General features: G+C 45.5%; 1 protein-coding gene across 1 annotated transcript in view; it reads left to right on the top strand.

The window, feature by feature from the left end:
* Nucleotides 1–22,105, top strand: part of LOC132377932 (SLIT-ROBO Rho GTPase-activating protein 3) — a 304,499-nt gene that overhangs the window by 184,368 nt on the left and 98,026 nt on the right. Inside the window, exons 7-10 of the mRNA XM_059944422.1 lie at nt 1,387–1,608; nt 12,992–13,093; nt 16,160–16,357; nt 18,022–18,106. Of these exons, the coding sequence (XP_059800405.1) occupies nt 1,387–1,608; nt 12,992–13,093; nt 16,160–16,357; nt 18,022–18,106 (607 nt within the window). The remainder of the gene's footprint in view (nt 1–1,386; nt 1,609–12,991; nt 13,094–16,159; nt 16,358–18,021; nt 18,107–22,105) is intronic.

Here is a 22,105-nt window from a genome sequence, read left to right on the forward strand (position 1 = left end):
CGTTGTTTCGTTTTTACTGTGTACTGTACCAGCAGTTTATGGTTGAAATGACAATAAAAAGCAACTTGACTTGACTTGACTGTCGAAGGGTCTCGGCCCAAAATGTCGACTGTTCATTCTTTTCTACCGATGCTGCCAGGCCTTCTGTTCATCTTGCATTTCGAGTGTGTTGCTCGGATTTCCGGCATCTGCAGATGTTTTTTTGTTAGTGAAGATGCAAACATCAGGGTGCGCTTTATTGACTACAGCTCTGCATTCAATTCAATTCCAGTTGAATTACCATTTAACCATAGATGAACACGAGACAGCATTACTACAGGGTCAAGGTGCAAAGAATCATTACCAGCAGTCACACACAAGATCACAATCACATAATAAGAGTCTCGAGGCCCACTCCTCCCACTCCCCACGACACCACAGCTTGACGCATACAAGTCAACAAACCCACATAGAATATCAGTAAAAATACAACACAGAACATACAGTTGAGACCCCCAGCCCACCGATGTCACCTGTCAACTGGCAGCCGCTAGGTGACACCGTGGCCTTGAGACCCAGTCCTTGCAGATACAAAACATGACCAGTCAATTATATCTGAAATTGTCCAGACCCCTCGGTCCATTTTAAATCTCCAGTTGCCACAACTGCACTACGCTCGCGATGAGAGCGCGATGGCTCAGAAGCTATGCCGGCACCTGAAAAGCCGCTGCTAAAATTATCTGCCGCCAGATAAAACAACTTCTGCCATGCAAAACTTGGGAGGGCAGCTCTGACTCCGTTCTGGACACCACGCTACACCGCCCCAGTGACGCACCCTGGCTTTGTCTCCTCACTCGGGGCGGCTGCAAACAGGCAACACCGTAGCTTCAGCCTCATCCTCACCATGACCAAAAACTAGCCCCCTCCCCACCCCCATCCACCCCTGCTCACATCCAATAAATCAGCGAATCAAACTTGCAGCGTACTAGATTAACAATGTCCAAAGGGGCCTTGCGATCACAAGAAAAGAGGCCAAGCTGGCCACTCACTATTTGACTGTGAGCCTCCATCGACTCAGGCGAGCTCCTTCATTATCTCAGCCAGCGAGCAACTTGCTGATGGTGTAGACCAGTAGTGTTTGAGTTCTTAACGTACAGCAGGATCTTGCGATCATTAGATTACATTTAAGCATAATGGTAGTACTGTGTATATAAGCTATGTTATGTATTTATATTTCTTGTGTTCTATATGGTGCATCGGATCCGGAGTAACAATCATTTTGTTCTCTTTGATGCTTGTGTACTGATGAATGACAATAAGCAAACCCGAATCACTGATCAGAATCCTTCTGCGTTTACTCTCCCGGACGTTCCACTGGTGAATCCTTCCCCTGTGCTCTCTCCCCAGTGCTCTGATCTGGGATTCCATGCTAGCCTGGCACGCACCTTTCGGACTTTCCTCTCGGCAGAGTATAACCTGGAGACGTCTCGGCACGAGGGACTGGACCTCATTGAGAATGCTGTGGACAATCTGGACGCCCGGAGTGACAAGCACAAGGTCATGGACATGTACAACCAGATCTTCTGTCCACCTACCAAATTTGAATTCCAGCCACACATGGGAGATGAGGTATGAGACTGTCGATTGGGACGGGGTGGTTCAAGGGAGATTTAAAGGGGGCATGAGCACAAAGGGTGAGGGGTTTTTGGAACAAGCTGCCAGAGGTAAGTGGTGGAGGCAAACTTGGGTTGTTTTGTCTGCAGTGGCGGAAACTGAGGGGAGACCTGGTAGACGTTTATAAGATAATGAGAGACACGAGTAGAGTAGGTGGCTGGATCCTTTTCCCACAGTAGAAACTAGAGGGCCTACATTTAAGGCAAGTGGGGAAGTTGAAAGGAGATGTGCGGACAGGAGCGGTGGGTGCCTGGAATGCACTTTTTGTTTGGCAGTAGAAGCAAATGCAATGGAGGCATTTAAGATGTTCTTAGGTAGACACATGAATCTTCAGGGGAAGGATAGATACGGATTGTGCACAGGCAGAAGGTGTCATTAGCTTTGTTAGTTTGGCACTACATTGTGGGTCTATTCTTGTTTTATGTTATAATTACAAGGAGTTAAAACCATGTGCGTGGATGGGAAGTTTGAAAGAAGCCAGAGACAGACAGAGGCAAATGGGGCCAGCTCAGGCTGGCTTGGACGGGCTGGACTGTTTTTCTGCTGAGTTAACGTGTAGAGTTCCTGAGGTTGTATTCCTTGCTTGGTGCTGTCACTGAGAAGGCGAGAATGGAGAAAACAGAGATACTCATGATGCTATTGCTCACTGGGCAACCATCCTTTCTTTACCCTGAGAAGTTACTTATCCCTGTAACACCGCTCGAGTGTAAGACCCTTCCAGTAGACTGATCTGAGTTACCTCATGTCTGGTGTTCTAAACAGGTATAGAGGTGTGCCCATGGTTTTCAGTCCACACCTGCAGGCTCTCTCCAGCATTGACATAAGAGTTCCTCAAGGTCAAATGGTTGTACAACTTGAGAATAAAATCAAAATTGTGTGTATTGGTTAAATTCCTTTGATTGTTTTTGTTTAGGGTTTTATAGGTATTAAATAAGAGTGAATTCTTGATCAGCTTCAATCACCATTGGGAAAACAGTGACCTCCTTTCAGATCAACATAATAGAAGATCAAAGAGTCGTACAGCACAGAAGCAGGCCATTCAGCCCATCATGCCCTCCCATACTCATTTCATTTGCCTACAATAGTCCTTATCCTTCTATGCCTATCTGAATGTCTCTTATACATATTAAATTGTAACTGATTCCACACCACCTTTGCAGCACATTCCAGGTACCAGCCACTCTCTGTGTATCTTCCCCCTCAAATACCCTTTAAATCTCCTTTTTTTGATATTAGATGACGGACAGCAACTTCGAGAGGTTCCCATCGGCTGGAAAGTATTAAGGAATGAGAAAGTGTCAACAGCACAGGTCTGAAAAAATTTCCTGGACCTAAAAACATTTCTCTCTCCATAGATGCTGCTTAACCCACTGAGTCTCACCATCATTTTCTTTTTTATTTTGGATTTGCAGCATCTGATTTCCAATCTTAGTGAGGGATATGAAAGAGAGCAGCTTAGATAGAGCTAAGGCTAAGCTCAGTGACTCTAATAGTGAAGCACTCTCGAGGAGAGGAGAGTGATGTAGGGTCCCCCAAGAGCCTCCCTACAAACAATTCCACTGAGAAATTGGTTTTACTATAATATTATTTCTCTCAGAAAAGTATTTTATTACATAAACTGACTGTAACTCAGCTATAGAACTGTGCTTCACTGCAAGGAAGACTGGTTTTCACTTAATTCCATACCTAACTACTATGTATATAATTTGTATATACAGTACATATATTAATGTACAGCATATATAAACCAATCTTATGTAATATGGCCACACTCAGTTCTTGTACGTTGTGCTTTATAGGATTCCTTTCATATTTATACAGTATATATTTTGTTTTTTTTATTGTGTTCTTCAGACTTACTTTTAATAATGCTTGGATTTCCAGTGCCTGCAGATTTTCTCTTGTTTGGGATTGGACTAAAAACGAGACAAACCAGTTAGTTGGTCATTGGAAATTGCCCTGTGATTAGGCTAGTTTTAAACAGGTGGGTTGCTGGGCAGTGCCGCTCGTTTAGCCAGAAGAGCCTGTTCCACGCTGTGTCTCCAAATAAAAAATAAAGAATTTAAAAAACATTGAGTGCATGCCTCCAGTACCTCCTCTCTGATGGTCGTAATGAGAAGGAGGCTTGTACTGGGTGCTGGGGGTCCTTAATGATGGATTCTACCTTTCTGAGGCTTCGTCTTTTGAAGGTGTCCTCGATGGTGGGGAGGCCAATGCCCATGATGGAGCTGTCTGAGTTTACAACCCTCTGCAGCTTCTTCCTGATCCTCTGCAGTGGCCCCTCCACTCAGTTGCTGATTAAACCTGCCGATTCCCGCCCCACCCAGACAAGCAGGTTAACACGCAGTGAGGCACAAGAGGCTGACGATGCTGGAGTCTGAAGCAGCAAACAATCTGCTGGAAGAACTCCACACACAAAATGTTGGTGGAACACAGCAGGCCAGGCAGCATCTATAGGGAGAAGCACTGTCAACGTTTCGGGCCAAGACCGCGCTTCTCCCTATAGATGCTGCCTGGCCTGCTGTGTTCCACCAGCATTTTATGTGTATTGTTGTTTGAATTTCCAGCATCTGCAGATTTCCTCGTGTTTACCTGAAGAACTCAGTGGATCAGGTGGCATATAACCATATAACAATTACAGCACAGGAACAGGCCATCTCGGCCCTTCTAGTCCGTGCCAAACGCTTACTGTCACCAAGTCCCACTGACCCGCACTCAGCCCATAACCCTCCATTCCTTTCCTGTCTATATACCTATCCAATGTTACTTTAACTGACAATACCGAACCTGCCTCTACCACTCTATCTGTGGGAGAAGAGGAACTGTTGATGTTTCGGGTGAAATCTAAGAGGTGGAAAGCTCAGGAGCACCGGCTATATATGGATGTCATTAAGAAAGGGTGAAGAAGCTTCTTTTGTGTGTTTCTTTATGTACAACCTGCGGGAAGAGTTTTGAGAGCCAACATTCAGAATTTCATTGTTCAACATCCAGCAGACATTGCTTGATAATCAGGAGCAGGAACGGCGTCTCCCCTCCTCCTCCTCTCTTCCTGTGCCCACCCAGAGAGGAGGTGCTGAGGCTGTAGCAAGTCACGCTGTGACCAAAGCACCATGGCAAATCCCTCTCACAATCTACAAAAACTTCAGCATTGTGTCAGGTCATCACTGCAGGACTTGTATAGGTTCGGGACAAAGAAGTGGGTAGGAAAGATCATTGCAGACACTACCCAGCCTGTAAACTGCTTTTTCCAAAAGTGCCCTTCTGGAAAATTAAAAGCTATTGAAACAAACACTCCACACCATCATCTTCCCCCAGGCAGTTAATCCGATCAGCCATTCTAGAAAGCTTGTCACTGCTCTGCACCGTAGACACTGGAAACCACTTTATAATGCTGTTTACATTGTATACACTTCTGGTATTTAAGTACTTATGCACATTTTATTCCATACCTGAACTTTAATCTCAACTTTATTTTTATATAATCCTTGTTGAATGTTGATTTCTGTTGCATGTCACATCCTGACCAACATGCCACAGCACATTCCTAATACATGTGGTGAATGAGGTTGATCCTTGATCTTTGATTCTTATGACAGCTGCCCACCGACTTAATGACCCATCACAACCCAGTGACAGGACCAGGGTGACTCGTACCAAGCATTTGGTTTACCCCATCTTCATGAGAAGCATCTCAGCACATTTCATTTTTTATGCTGCACTTAGTAGGTGGCTCCCTCACCCCTTAAATGAGAAGAGCAGGGGATCAAGTTCCACAGAGACTTGGTTACAGTAGCTTACAGCAGAGCACCACATACGAAATGCTGGAAGAACTCACCAGGTCAGGCAGCATCTGTGGAAGGGGATAAACAGTCATCCATCATTCTGGGCTGAGACCCTTCACCGGGACTGTAAAGGAAAGGGGCAGGAGCCAGAGTAAGAAGGTGATAGGTGGAAAAGGTAAAATGCTGAAGAAGACGGAATCTGATAGGAGAGGAGAGTGGGCCACGGGAGAAAGGGAAGGAGGAGGAGGAAGGTGATGGGCAGATGAGAAGAGAAGGGTTAAGAAGAATTTACTGCAGTGTTGGACTGACACTGTGGTTCCTTAGATCCCAAGACAATGGTTTCAAAGAACAAAATCATCCCCAGTATTGTGGTGCGTTTTAATGCTTCGGTCTGCACCTGAGTTATTATCCCTGACTTGAGCAAATTAAAGCCATGTTTCCTGTGATATTTTCTGTTTGCATTTCTTAAGCTATCATGTTTCCTGATGTTATGTTTAAAATCTTCATAAATGTACAATATGGTGTAAATTTCGGAGCAGTGGATCCTCCCACTGTAGCTCTCAGATCCAGTGTCGGTAATTAGTAGCTAACAGATTGTTAAAGCATTCTCAGCTGGAGTAACTCATGCGTGGTGAAAGCAGGAAGGAGGCACAGATGCTGGCATGCTTTATGTGCTTAATGGGCTTTGATTACTAATAATAAATATTTATAGACTGATTTTCTCACACCTGTACCGTATTTGAGGGAGTAGCAGACTCCCAGCAAATAGTTCACAGCCTCATCCCCTCAGGCTGCGAGAACTCTCCACCTTGTAAATGGCAGTCTGGAACATCCCCTTCCATCAGATCCAGAGCAACACAGGGAAATGCAGGAGGATCTCGGCAGGCCGGGAGGGGAATTAGCAGCCAGTGTATCAGGCTGAGACTCATCATCGGCAGATGCTCAGAACACACGATGAAGCGTCTCGGCCCAAAACATGACTGTTTATTCCTCTTCATGGGTGCAGCTGCCTGACCTGCTGAGTTCCTCCAGCATTTTGTGTGAAATGCTGGAGGAACTCAGCACCATCCCCAACCCTCCCTTTCAGTATTTGCACAGCTCTTAAGGAATGGGTGCACTGAAAAATCACAGGAGTAAGATATGCCAACTAGTGGAGTGGTGCCGCAGCAACAACCTGGCACTTAATGTCAGTAAGATGAAAGTTCTGATTGTGGACTCCAGGAAGGGTAAGACGAAGGAACACATACCAATCCTCTTAGACGGATCAGAAGTGGAGAGGGTGAGCAGCTTCAAGTTCCTCAGTGTCAAGATCTCTGAGGATCTAACCAGGTCCCAACATATCGATGTAGTTATAAAGAAGGCAAGACAGCGGCTATACTTTATTAGGAGTTTGAAGAGATTTGGCATGTCAACAAATACACTCAAAAACTTCTATAGTTGTACCGTGGAGAGCATTCTGACAGGCTGCATCACTGTCTGGTATGGGGGGGGGACTACTGCACAGGACTGACAGAAGCTGCAGAAGGTTATAAATCTAGTCAGCTGCATCTTGGGTACTAGTCTACAAAGTACCCAGGACATCTTCAGGGAGCAGTGTCTCAGAAAGGCAGCGTCCATTATTAAGGACCCCCAGCACCCAGGACATGCCCTTTTCTCACTGTTACCACCAGGTAGGAGGTACAGAAGCCTGAAGGCACACACTCAGTGATTCAGGAACAGCTTCTTCCCTTCTGCCATCCGATTCCTAAATTGACATTGAAGCTTTGGACACTACCTCACTTTTTTTTTAATGTACAGTATTTCTGTATTTGCACATTTTTAAAATGTATTCAATATATATGTAATTGATTTACTTGTTTATTTATTATTTTTTTCTCCGTGTATTGCATTGAACTGCCGCTGCTAAGTTAACAAATTGCAGGTCACGTGCTGGTGATAATAAACCTGATTCTGCTCAATCTCAGGACATTGCTCAGTGCTTTACTACCGGTGGAGGATGTGTGAGCTGTACCCATAGTTATACTGTAGGGCAATAAGCAATGTGCACAGCAAGATCCCACAAATAGAAGTGACGTACTGCTCGAAGAACCTAATAGCTGGCATTGATGTTGACTTATTATTGTCCTGTGATCATGTTCAACTTTACTGTCATTCAACCACACACAGGTATACTTCTAAACGAAACATCGTTCCTCTAGGGCCAAGGTGTAAAATACAGTATGCACACAGAACATATAATTATGATGAAGCACATACAGTCACAAAATAAAGTTAGGACAAGTCCCTGAGTGGCCTGGCCTGAAGATTGACAGGTTGGCCTAAATTGCAATGTGTATGGTTACGTGAGATTGCAGGACCGGGTGGATGCAGTTTTGTTCATGTGACATCCAGTCAGATTGTGACGTCCAGTCAGATCACAATGTCCAGTCAGATTGTGATGTCCAGTCAGATCACAATGTCCAGTCAGATTGCGACATCCAGTCAGATCGCGACGTCCAGTCAGATCACAACGTCCAGTCAGATCACAACGTCCAGTCAGATTGCGACATCCAGTCAGATCGTGACATCCAGTCAGATTGTGACATCCAGTCAGATCACGACGTCCAGTCAGATCACGACGTCCAGTCAGATCACGACGTCCAGTCAGATCGCGACGTCCAGTCAGATTGTGACGTCCAGTCAGATCGTGACGTCCAGTCAGATCGTGACATCCAGTCAGATCGTGACATCCAGTCAGATCACGACGTCCAGTCAGATCGCGACGTCCAGTCAGATTGTGACGTCCAGTCAGATTGTGACGTCCAGTCAGATGGTGACGTCCAGTCAGATCACGACGTCCAGTCAGATTGTGACGTCCAGTCAGATCATGACATCCAGTCAGATTGTGATGTCCAGTCAGATCGCGACGTCCAGTCAGATCGCGACGTCCAGTCAGATCGTGATGTCCAGTCAGATTGTGACGTCCAGTCAGATCACGACGTCCAGTCAGATCACGACGTCCAGTCAGATTGTGACGCCCAGTCAGTTTGTGACGTCCAGTCAGATCATGACGTCCAGTCAGATTGTGACGTCCAGTCAGATTGTGACGTCCAGTCAGATCGTGACGTCCAGTCAGATCACAATGTCCAGTCAGATCACGACGTCCAGTCAGATCACAATGTCCAGTCAGATCACGATGTCCAGTCAGATCGTGATATCCAGTCAGATCACAATGTCCAGTCAGATCACGACGTCCAGTCAGATCACAATGTCCAGTCAGATCACGATGTCCAGTCAGATCGTGATATCCAGTCAGATCACAATGTCCAGTCAGATCATGACATCCAGTCAAATCACAATGTCCAGTCAGATCACAATGTCCAGTCAGATCACGACGTCCAGTCAGATCACGACGTCCAGTCAGATCATGACGTCTAGTCAGATCGTGATATCCAGACATACATCGTGGTAGTAAGAAGAACAATGGAGAATATAGCGTTGTAGCCACAGAGAAAGTACAGTGCAGGCAGGCAAATAAATTGCAAGGGCCACGATGAGGTGGTTCAATTGAAAAGAATTGATTCCTTAGGCATTTTCTGCATAATGATTTATCCTCAACTGGCTGTACCTGTGAACTACTTGTGGGAATTTGAAACAGTTTTGATATAATATGTTGCTGGACATTTATTGGCTTCCACATACTCTTCACAAAGGTCAGTCAGTTAATCAAACTATTCAAGGCCATCCCAGCAATTACACTCCATAATCACAATTCAAGATTCAACATAGTTTATCGTCATTCTTCAGTAATAAGTGTAAAGGAGAATTTAGTAATATTTACTCCAGATTTGATCCAGCATTAAAAAAAAACACAATAAGCATAAAGGGTACAGAAAAAAAATCACGATAAATATAAATACATAAGATTAACTAATTATACATAGCCTGATTGGATGCAAATTGAAGCTAGGTGCAGGAGTGTCTGTACATCAGCTGACTCTTGCAGGAAATGATAAAGTAGTGGTGATGGGAGTGTGGTGGGTTAGTGGGTGGAGCTGTTGATCAGCCTGTTGGCCTGGGGGAAGTAACTGTTTTTGAGTCTGGTGGTCCTGGCATGGATGTTACGTAGCCTCCTCCCTGATGGGAATGGGACAAACGATCCATGGACAGGGTGGGTGGGATCCTTCGTGCTGTTGCTGGCCCTTATAGAGTACCCTTTCTGTATACAGTCTGCCCTCCTTATCCGCGAATTCAACCAACCGTGAAACGAGAAAACCCACAAGTGCTCTTCCAGCACTTATTGTTCGACTGTGTACAGACTTTTTTTTCTTGTCATTATTCCCTAAACAATGCAGTATAACAACTATTTTACATAGCATTTACATTGTATTAGGTATTATAAGTAATCTAGAGATGATTTAAAGTATATGGGAGGATGTGTGTGGGTAATTGTGGATCGGAATAAAAAAAATCGGAAGTTCTCTTGCTAAGTAAGTTGGAACAGGTACATCCAGTGTTATTTAACGTCAGTCAGTCAAACATTTGTCTTAGTATATAGTACATATTTTACCTTTCTATGCATATAAAACACTTAAGAATGTGTGTTTCAGCGCCAGGTTCGGGAACAGAAGTTCCCGAGTTCGATCCAGTGACAGACCACTCCCAAGTGCGCTCTCCATTCGTGCTGGGTTGATGTGGAGGATAGGATCAAAAACCCAAAACCCCAAAACCCAATAATTAAACCACTGTGTTGCTTAGTAATAATTGTACCTTTCATCAGGGCAGGACCTTTCTTACTTTATCCTTTAAAATTGTTCCGATCGTTGACCAATGTAGCCTAACGCTTTCACAATGACTGATGGCGTTTCACCTCTTTCCGATCGCTTTATTATTTCCACTTTATTTTCAATCGTGATCGTGATTATTTTCATGGACAGAAACACTGCGGATTCAGAACTTCGACGCTGGGTCCTAATGTCCACCGCACTGACAGGTTAAATAAGGTCTGGGGTCCGCTGGGTCCTAACATCCACCGCCTAGAGCCAGGTTGAATAAGGGACTTGAGCATCCATGTTTTTTGGTATCTCTGAGGGGTCCCGGAACCAATCCCTCGCGGATAAGGAGGGCCGACCGTATTTGTCCTTGATGATGGCTGGTGATGTACTGGGCAATCTTGACAACTTGCAGTGCAGTTTCTGTACCACACCGTGATGCCTTCAACATGTTAGGATGCTCTTCTGTAAAGGGTCATGAACATTGATGTCCAGAGTCCAACCCTCCTCATAAAGCAGAGGTGTTCGTTCTAGTTTGCCATTGCTTACAGCTTCTGCAGTATTACTGTGGGACTGTCACATTGCTGAGTTATGGCACATTGACCCATTCATTCACCACCTAAGCCTTATCTTCCTGTGGACCATTTAATTAATTCCTGATAACAGAGGTGTTCACACAATGTGTGGTTCCTTATGGGGGAGATTGAGCCTGTGCAATCCCATTCCACACTGTTTCCTGATAACACATTCTCCCCACATTTCCATCAATTCCACCACCCGCCTACACATTATTTACCATCAATGCCTGGTTGCGAACAAGAATCGATTTCAACAATTTTCAAGGATGAACTTTTTTCACCACATGCATGCATTAGCAATTTACTGTAGTGTGTTGGTCAGGACACGACATGCAACAAAAAATAACAATTTTCAAAAATTATAAAGAATAAATAATTATATAAAATAAAGAATTATACATAAAAAGATAATACGGTTAGAAATTAAGAGAAGTATACGGAATAAAATGTGCATAAATACAAAAATATCAGCAGGTATTAACAGTGTAAACAGCATTATAAAAAGTGGTTTAAAGTGTTTGTAGTGCAGAGAAATGAAAGTTGGGGGAGGGTGGAGGGAATAGATAGAGGGGGCTGGGGTCTGACTAGAATTCAAATTCACTGCCTGGGAGAAGAAGCATTTAAGATGGCGTGAAGTTTTTGATTTAATATCTCTATAGTGCTTTGCAGAGTGTCAGCAATGATTTATCCTCCCCACTTCCTTGTCCTGGACACATAATACAAGTGCTGCAGTGATGGTAGTCTGCAGCCAATGACCCTTTTCTGTTGACCTGTCAATTTTGTGTACTTTTTATATATCGTGTAAATATGCTGCACCAAACCAGACAGTAATGGCGGATGTGAGGATGCTCTCTACAATGGCCGTGTAGAATCATACAAGCATGTTCTGGGGACTATGAAATTTTATACTAATTGCCGCAAGAAGTACACCTTCTGCTGAGCCATTAACTTTCTTTTTTTTTTCTTTTTCAATCTTTTTATTGAGTTTCATATATACATATAAAAAAACATAACAAAATAATGAGTAAATTATGTATACAATAGACTTGAAGTCACATTAATAATAAGATAACAATATCCTATTAAACAACAACAGAAGAAATTACCTTAATCAATCAAGTCCATATGATTATATATGAAAAAAAACAAAAATAACCGTTAAAAGAAGAAAAAATTTGAAAATATGTGAAAAAAATATATATTAAGAAAAAAAACACTAAACTAAACTAACATGGGCAATAATAATAGTTTACAAGTATATGATAGTGTCAAAAAACTCCAGAACTCCATACCTGAACATGAATAAGCAGAAAGAAGGTCTGGAAAAGGCCAAATTAATTCATATGAAAATGTCGAATGAACGGTCTCCAAGTTTCTTCAAATTTAATTGATGAGTCAAAAATAGTGCTTCTAATTTTTTCCAGGCTCAGATAAGAAATAGTTTGAGAAAACCACTGGAACGTGGTAGGAGGATTTACTTCTTTCCAGTTTTGTAATATAGACCTTCTGGCCATTAATGTTACAAAAGCAATCAACTTTACAAAATGTTACAAAAGCCATTAACTTTCAGTGGCCAATTTATTGACCAATGCACATGAATTTGGGATTGGACTTAGAACATAGAACACAACAGCACAGTACAGACCCTTCTTGTCACAACATTGTTCCAACCTTCTAAGATCAATCTAACCCTTCCCTCCTGCATAACCCTCCATTTTTCTATCACCCATGTGCCTATCTTTCTTAAATGGCCCGAATGTATCTGCCTCTATCTCCACCCCTGGCAGGACGTTCCACACACCCACCACTCTCTGTGTAATGAACCTACCTCTGACAACCCCTCCCCGTAATTTCCTCCAAATAAAATAGAATTATGCCATTTCTGCCCTAGGGAAAAATGTCTATCCACTTAATCAATGCCTCTTATCTTGTACACCTCTATCAAGTCACCTTTCATCCTCCTTCACCCCAAAGAGAAAAACCCCAGATCGCTCAAACTAAATGTGGGACGCGAGGGGCAACTGGAGCACTGTTGAGGGAATCAGTGCAAGTGGGGTGTGCAACAGCCGAGGTTGGGGTCACTGGCACTGTGAGGCTGCAGCCCCACTAGCTGTGGCACCCCACTCTGCCCCCTGAACAGCAGCACAGGCAACAGGAAATGAACTGGATGACCAGGGTCCTGTGCTTAAACGACGACTGATCCTCAGCCTTGCCTGTCTTGTTTCAGGTGTGTCAGGTGAGCGCCCAGCAGCCGGTTCAGACTGAGCTTCTGATGAGGTATCAGCAGCTGCAGTCCCGTCTGGCCACACTGAAGATTGAGAATGAAGAGGTGAGTCAGGAGCTGCAACATGGAAACGTGGGGAGGCGAGGGAGGCTGAAATGGCTGTGTTGAGTGAGAGGAGGGGAGCAGCTAGGGAGCTGGGTGGGAAAGCACTGATTGGGTTAGGAAGATGGGAAGATTGTGTAGTCCAGTTCACAAGAGCTTTCCTTCGTCCAACCGCAACAGCAGGATGGACGTTCATTATCCCTGTTACAAGACACTCCCATTCACACCGGCTTCTGTGATTTAAATACGCTAACTCTCCAGAGTACGGACAGCTGGCGAGGCCCCTTTAAGGGCTTAGGGTGTTCCTGTTAATCGATAATCATGTTTTGGGTGCCAAAAATGGAGTACTTAAGGAACCTAAACGTAAGTTCAGTGTTCAATCGTAAGCCTTACTAGTGATTTCTTCTAGCATTAGTTTTGTGCTCCATTCTCGATCCAGTTTAATATCGTGTCTTGGTCCTTGCTTCAGATACTCCAGCATCTGGTTCCAAGCCGTGCTCATCAAGACTCGCGTCACAATCCCTCTGCTGCTTAAGGGAGCTTCACTTCATTTCTCCATCACCTTTCCCACATTGTATTCCTGAACGGAACCATTTTGGAATGGACCAGGAGATGGGTCAGTTCCTAGCCAGACAAAGTGTTGTGCATGATACAGCAAGGAGACAGGCCACTTGCCGTGCTGACCTCAATGCCTGTCTGATCAAGTCCCATTTGCCCATGTTTGGCCTACATCCCCCAAAACCTTTCCTATCCATCTAAATGTCCATGTGTCATTTAGATGTTGTGATTGTACCTGCCTTAACCACCTCCTCTGACAGCTCATTCCATATCTGTGTGAAGAAGTTGCTGCTCGGGTCCCTTGAAATCTTTCTCCTCCCTCCTTAAACCTATGTCCCTCGTGACTTTATACAGCTTGGTAAGGTCACCCCATTGCCTGAACTTTGCAATGAATTAAATCCCAGCCTGTGTAAAATAAAGTCCTAGTATGTCTTTAAATGAGTCTCTCACCCCCTGGCAATATTGCTGTACATTGGACACCACTTGACAGAACTTGGTGGAACAACTACCAGCATGCCCTGCTCTGCCGCTCAGGCCAATCAGAGCAGCTGTACTAACAGACTTCATGGGAAAGGAGAGGTGGATGGTACAAAGGTCCACAGAAACACTAAGAGTCAGAGTCAGACAGCACAAATACAGGCCCTTCAGCCCATCTAGTCCATGCTGGCTAAGATGCCCATCCAAGTTAGCCCTATTTGCCAGCACTTAGCCCATATGCTTCAAATCCTTTCCTAGCCATGTGTATCTTCTAAATGTCGTGATTAAATCTGACCCAACATCTTCCTCTGGCAGCTTATTCCTCACATTTATAATGTTTTGTGTAAAGAAATTGCCTCTCGAAGTCTTATTAAATAGTTCACCTTATCTATGGCCTTATCTTGATGTACACCTCTATAAATCCATCTCTTAGTATCCTGTGCTCCAAGGAATAAAGTCCCAGCCTTTAAGAGCTCTTAGATAGGAACATAAATATGCACAAGATTGGAGGGGTATGAACCATGTTCAGGCAGAAGGGATAAGGCAGATTAATTCAGCACAATCTTGCTCTTCTGTTTTATGTTCTATAAATGCCACTCTGGGGGTAGAAGCGACTGCTGCACAATACTGTGGAGATAAAATCTTGCCTTTCCACTGAGTACACTCTTCACAATGTTGTTAGCAGCTCCGATCCTGCTCAATGCAACAGATCTGGTAGCTCACACTGGGGCATCTTGAGTTGCTGTGGACCATCAGCACAGTGTGTAAGTTTGCAGCCAGGTGGATGGCAATGAGGAGTGCAGGAGGCTTGGTCAGGGCAGTCCGCGGGTACTGCATGACGAGGTGCCAGCCCAGTGATACCCAACTACTCACACTATCTCCAACTATATCTCTTCTTTCTCTCAACTTGTCACTGAGACAGAGTCAAAGTTGAGCTTATTGTCATATGCATCAGTACATGTATGTAATCATGTAAAGAAAAATGTGATCATAGCAGCATCACAGATACATAGCATCAGGTACTCAATGTTCACAAGAAAAACATAAATTATACAATTAGAATAAAGTGAAGTCCATTGTGGTACAAAATGGGCATGGTGCTGCTATACTGAGTAATAATTAACGTTTTACCAGTTGGTTCAGAGCTGAATGGTTCTTAAACCTGATGGAATATGTACTTGCAAAGTGCTGGAGGAACTCAGCAGGCCTAGCAGCACCTACGGAAAAAAGTACAGTCGATGTTTTGGGCCAAAACCCTTTGGCAGGACTGGACTTTTCTCCACTTCCTGCCAAAGGGTATTGGCCCGAACCGTCAACTGCACTTTTTTTCCAAGATGCTGCCTAGCCTGAAGAGTTCCTCCAGCATTTTGTGTGTGTTGCTCAGATTTCCAACATCTGCAGATTTTCTTGTTTGTGATTTGCTTAGACCCTGATGGTGTAGGTTTCCAGGCTTCTGTACCTCCTGCCCAATGACAGCTGTGAGAAGATGATTGACCCAGATGATAGGGATCTTTGATGATGAATGTCATTTTGTTGTTCATGTTTTGTATAATTTATGTTAATTTAAGTCTATGTTAACTTATAGAACATTACGGCACAGTTCAGGCCCTTTGTCCCATGACGTTGTGTTTGGATGGTCTTCAGCGTCTTGAGTGTTGTTGGATTGGTATCATTGTCCATTGCTCATTGCCTTATTTTGAACCATTTTGTAGATTGTAGAACTGTGCAGCAAGGAACAGGCCAAACTAATTAAACCAGTAATTCAATGCCAAGTTAATCTAATATCTATATCCATCCATTCTCTTCACGTTCACGTGCCTATCTAAATGCCTCTGTCAAACTTGCCTGAGCCATCCCCTTTAGCAGCACATTCCAGGTACCACCAGTCCATATAAAAAAAAGTGCCCTTCACGCCTCCACTTGAACTTACCCCTCACCACAAAGCAGCAGAAGTGCACACCATCTACAGAAATGCACCACGGTCATTCGCAATGGCTGTCATGTGTCCTCACCCTCTTACACTCTTGCCTCCAGGTCAGGAAGACACTGGACGCCACCATGCAGACACTGCAGGACATGCTAACTGTGGAGGACTTCGATGTGTCTGACGCGTTCCACCACAGCCGATCCACAGAGTCAGTCAAATCTGTCGCCTCTGAGACTTACATGAGCAAGCTCAACATCGCAAAGCGAAGGGCTAATCAACAGGAGACCGAGATGTTCTACTTCACAGTAAGTCCTCTGTCAGAGACAGATTAAAGGAGAATACGTGTTTATTGGAGACACGAAAGAATACAGATGCTGAAATCTAGAACAACCCACTGGGTACTAGAGGAACTCGGCAGGTCAGGCAGCATCAGTGGCGGAAAATGAACAGTTGGAAACCCTTCATATGGACTGAAAGAGGGGAGAGAGGTGATATAAAGAGGTGAGGGGAGAGGTGAAGCAAGAGGTGGCAGGTAGTAGGTGGAGGTGACAATGGGCTGAGGATGTGGAATCTGATGAGAGAGAAATATGGTGCAGGGATTGAAGGTGGGAGGAGGAACCAGTGTGTGTGGGTGATGGATAGATGGAGGGGTAGGGGAGAGGGATAAAGATATGGTGATGAGGTCTGGTGGATCACAGGGGGGAGGAGGAGGGAGAAGGAAGAGCAGGGAAAAAGGAACAGAGTGGAGTAATCTCCGGAAGTTTTAAAATTTGCTGCCCAGTCAGAACATGAGGTGCTATCCCTCTAATTGCCTTTAGCCTTGACCTGAGGACGCTGTGTGTGAATAGGAAGAGGAACTCGAATGGCTGGCAACTGAAAGGTCCCAGGTGGACAATGGACGGAACAAAGGTGTCTGGTGAAGCAGTCGCCCAGTTCCCCCAGTGCAGAGACAGCTGTAACAGAGGCATCAGATGTAATGTGTGACTGGTTCGTTTGGCTTCTGAGTGCTAGAATGTGTCCTACGACATGACCACGGCTGGGTAAAGGGCGAATTTACTTGTCACAAGCCCATCGAGACATACAGTGAAATGTGTCATTTCCATCAAGTCCAATCAGCAAGGATTGTGCTGGCCAAGTTTCCAGTGCCCGTATAGCATGCCCACAACTCATTAACTCTAACAGTACATCTTCGGAATGTGGGAGGAAACCCACACAGTCACAGGGAAAACATACAAACTCCTTACAAACAGCAGGGGTAATTCAATCCAGATCTTACAGCTGGTGCTGCAAAGCGATGCGCTGGCCACTACGTTCCCATGCCACGATGGTTTACGACACGTGGAGCGCCAGCTGTGACATAGTAGGTAGCACCCTCACCCCCACATCAGGAAACTGCAGTGTGGAATTCGACATTAGTTCATTCCTGGCAATGGGATTGTTATTATTTAGTAATGGAATCGCTGGGACAATGCTAAAACCAGCATACTAAGCACATTGCACAGTGTTGAAAGTAACGGGTGTATACCAAACTAAGTGTCCCACCCCATCCGAATACTGGGCTCCAGAAGGAGGTGGACAGGCAAGATGTGATTTCCAAACCCAGCCTGCAGCTTGTGAGTGTAATGTGCCTGGATACTTATGTGAGTAGATCTCATAACAGAAAGAGATAAGTAGATTGGGGATAGGTAAGCTTTATTTGTCACAGCCTTTGCATCAAATCAAATCAGTGAGGATGGCGCTGGGAAGCCCACAAGTGTTGCCGGTGCCAGCATAGCGTGCCCACAACTCACTTACCCTAATCATGTGGCTTTGGAATGTGGGAGGAACCCAGAGGAAACCCACGCAGACATGGGGAGAACGTACTTATAACATCGGCGGGGATTGTAGCCAAGCGCTCGAATGTGATTGTGCTAACGGCTGTATGCTCACCGTCAAGAAGTGCTCACAGAAACCCTTGTTTCTCTTTCAGAAGTTCAAAGAGTACCTGAATGGGAGCAACTTGATCACGAAGCTTCAGGCCAAACACGATCTCCTGAAGCAAACACTGGGAGAAGGTCAGTGAAGGTCACGCTCACCTCTCTCTAGAACACTGTTACGCGTCTCAGGGTTCTTCACGTCTGCTGCAAATGGAGAGAACAAAGCAGTGTTTTCCACCATTTTTACTAGCAGCTCTATTTCCAACCTGTGTCTGGGTTCGCCCACTGTCACAGACACTCAGTGTCTGGGTTTGGGTCACTGTCACAGACAATCACAGTGTCTGGGTTCGCCGACTGTCACAGACACTCAGTGTCTGGGTTCGCCCACTGTCACAGACACTCAGTGTCTGGGTTCGCCCACTGTCACAGACACTCAGTGTCTGGGTTCGCCCACTGTCACAGACACTCAGTGTCTGGGTTCGCCCACTGTCACAGACACTCAGTGTCTGGGTTCGCCCACTGTCACAGACACTCAGTGTCTGGGTTCGCCCACTGTCACAGACACTCAGTGTCTGGGTTCGCCCACTGTCACAGACACTCAGTGTCTGGGTTCGCCCACTGTCACAGACACTCAGTGTCTGGGTTCGCCCACTGTCACAGACACTCAGTGTCTGGGTTCGCCCACTGTCACAGACACTCAGTGTCTGGGTTCGCCCACTGTCACAGACACTCAGTGTCTGGGTTCGCCCACTGTCACAGACACTCAGTGTCTGGGTTCGCCCACTGTCACAGACACTCAGTGTCTGGGTTTGGGTCACTGTCACAGACACAGTGTCTGGGTTCGCCCACTGTCACAGACACAGTGTCTGGGTTTGGGTCACTGTCACAGACAATCACAGTGTCTGGGTTCGCCCACTGTCACAGACACTCAGTGTCTGGGTTCGCCCACTGTCACAGACACAGTGTCTGGGTTCACCCACTGTCACAGACACTCAGTGTCTGGGTTCGCCCACTGTCACAGACACAGTGTCTGGGTTCACCCACTGTCACAGACACAGTGTCTGGGTTTGGGTCACTGTCACAGACAATCACAGTGTCTGGGTTCGCCCACTGTCACAGACACAGTGTCTGGGTTTGGGTCACTGTCACAGACAATCACAGTGTCTGGGTTCGCCCACTGTCACAGACACTCAGTGTCTGGATTCGCCCACTGTCACAGACACTCAGTGTCTGGGTTCGCCCACTGTCACAGACACTCAGTGTCTGGGTTCGCCCACTGTCACAGACACTCAGTGTCTGGGTTCGCCCACTGTCACAGACACTCAGTGTCTGGGTTCGCCCACTGTCACAGACACTCAGTGTCTGGGTTCGCCCACTGTCACAGACACTCAGTGTCTGGGTTCGCCCACTGTCACAGACACTCAGTGTCTGGGTTCGCCCACTGTCACAGACACTCAGTGTCTGGGTTTGGGTCACTGTCACAGACACAGTGTCTGGGTTCGCCCACTGTCACAGACACAGTGTCTGGGTTTGGGTCACTGTCACAGACAATCACAGTGTCTGGGTTCGCCCACTGTCACAGACACTCAGTGTCTGGGTTCGCCCACTGTCACAGACACAGTGTCTGGGTTCACCCACTGTCACAGACACTCAGTGTCTGGGTTCGCCCACTGTCACAGACACAGTGTCTGGGTTCACCCACTGTCACAGACACAGTGTCTGGGTTTGGGTCACTGTCACAGACAATCACAGTGTCTGGGTTCGCCCACTGTCACAGACACAGTGTCTGGGTTTGGGTCACTGTCACAGACAATCACAGTGTCTGGGTTCGCCCACTGTCACAGACACTCAGTGTCTGGATTCGCCCACTGTCACAGACACTCAGTGTCTGGGTTCGCCCACTGTCACAGACAATCACAGTGTCTGGGTTCGCCCACTGTCACAGACACTCACAGTGCCTGGGTTCGCCCACTGTCACAGACACTCAGTGTCTGGGTTCGCCCACTGTCACAGACACTCAGTGTCTGGGTTTGGGTCACTGTCACAGACACAGTGTCTGGGTTCGCCCACTGTCACAGACACTCAGTGTCTGGGTTCGCCCACTGTCACAGACACAGTGTCTGGGTTTGGGTCACTGTCACAGACAATCACAGTGTCTGGGTTCGCCCACTGTCACAGACACTCAGTGTCTGGGTTCGCCCACTGTCACAGACACAGTGTCTGGGTTCACCCACTGTCACAGACACTCAGTGTCTGGGTTCGCCCACTGTCACAGACACAGTGTCTGGGTTCACCCACTGTCACAGACACAGTGTCTGGGTTTGGGTCACTGTCACAGACAATCACAGTGTCTGGGTTCGCCCACTGTCACAGACACTCAGTGTCTGGGTTCGCCCACTGTCACAGACACTCACAGTGTCTGGGTTTGGGTCACTGTCACAGACAATCACAGTGTCTGGGTTTGGGTCACTGTCACAGACACTCACAGTCTGGGTTCGGGTCACTGTCACAGACACTCACAGGACCAATCTTCTGGTTGGCTGTTTTCTTCCTCCTCTCCTTCTACAGAGTAAAATATAATCAGCTTCCTTTTCGATTCCATTCATTTGAAGATGAGGAGGAGTAGGAGTGGGAAAAGTTCACACTTTTAGCTTGTCATTATCTCAGAGGCCCAAAACATCAGAAGTTGGTAGTTTATCCAAATATCCAGTTGTGCTGTGGGCCTTATCATAATGAAGGCCACTGGAGTTGGGTTTGGTTTGCCTCTTCTGTCAGTGTTGGTTCAGCAATCGGTCTCTTGCTTCTGCAGTGAAAGGTTGGAAGTTTAATCATGGATCTGCAGAGAAGATTCATAGGGCTACAGAGCATGGTGATAAGCCCTTGGGCCTACTGAACGCATGCCAAATACCAACAACAAGCAAAATGCTAGAGGAATTCATTATGTCAGGCAGAATCTTTAGAAGATGGTCCATTTCCCTCTACACGTACTGCCTGACCCAATGAGTTCCTCAGGCATTTCATTTTTAATCAAGACCCTTCATCCGGACAGAAGAAAGATAGAATCCCCTTGTTCCTTATCTTTCACTGTAGCATCTATGCATCCAGCACATTTTTTTGACAGTCTGTGCTGCATCCATTCTTGAGATTCTGTGCTAGAACTAGAGGTTATAGGTTATGAAAGGTGAATATTAAAGGAGACAACTTCTTCACTTAGAGGATGGTGAGAGTGTCAAATGGGCTGCCAGCAGAAGTGGTGAATGCAGATTCGATTTCAATATTTAAGAAAAATTTGGATAAGGACATGGATGGGAGGAGTATGGAAGGTTATGGTCCAGGTGCGGGTCAAAGTGTTTGGGCAGAATAGCAGTTCTGCACATACTAGATGGGCCTTTACCATGCTGTGCTGTTCTATGAGTCTAGAGGCCTTCCACCGTAAGACATTCAAGATGTCCTCTTGCTTTCAAAACATGGGGCTTCCCTCCACACTGTAGTTGATAGAGCCCACAACTGGATCTCTTTTATTTCCCACCCTTCCTCTAGCCAGGCAGAGCAGGGATAGAGTTACTTGGCCCTTACCTTTCTTCCTACCAGCCTATGCATCCAGAACATCATTTTCATCACACTGCATGAACATACGTATTCTCACCTATTTATACCACTTCTGAAACTTCAGCTCAAAATGGGACTTTAAGTATGTTAATGACACTCATTGAAAATGAGCATGCTTTTCCCCTTACATCCTACAAAGATAACAAAACTAATTTGTTTGTTAAAAAAGACTGTGCAATAGCATCAAAGCTGTCATTGAAGGTTACAATATCATGTGTAAAATTTACATTTGGCTGCTGACAGTGTGTATTAGGTTGTCCTCTGTTTATTGGGATCTACTGAGACAATTAATACCAGAGGTGAACTTCTCGGTTGGTGTAAAGTGAAAGGTCAGAAGCAACATCAGCAAACTTACTTGAAAATAAGATCTGGAATCGGAATGGGACTTGGTTTGTTGTTGTCACGTATTCTGAGATAAAATGAAAAGCTTAGTTTCTATGCTATCCAGACAAATTATGCCACACAAGAATATTGAGGCAGTAAAAAGCAAAACAGAATGCAGGATATAGTGTTTACAGAGGAAGTGTG

The sequence above is a fragment of the Hypanus sabinus genome, chromosome 19 (genome assembly GCF_030144855.1).
Source record: "Hypanus sabinus isolate sHypSab1 chromosome 19, sHypSab1.hap1, whole genome shotgun sequence".
Classification (NCBI taxonomy): domain Eukaryota; kingdom Metazoa; phylum Chordata; class Chondrichthyes; order Myliobatiformes; family Dasyatidae; genus Hypanus; species Hypanus sabinus.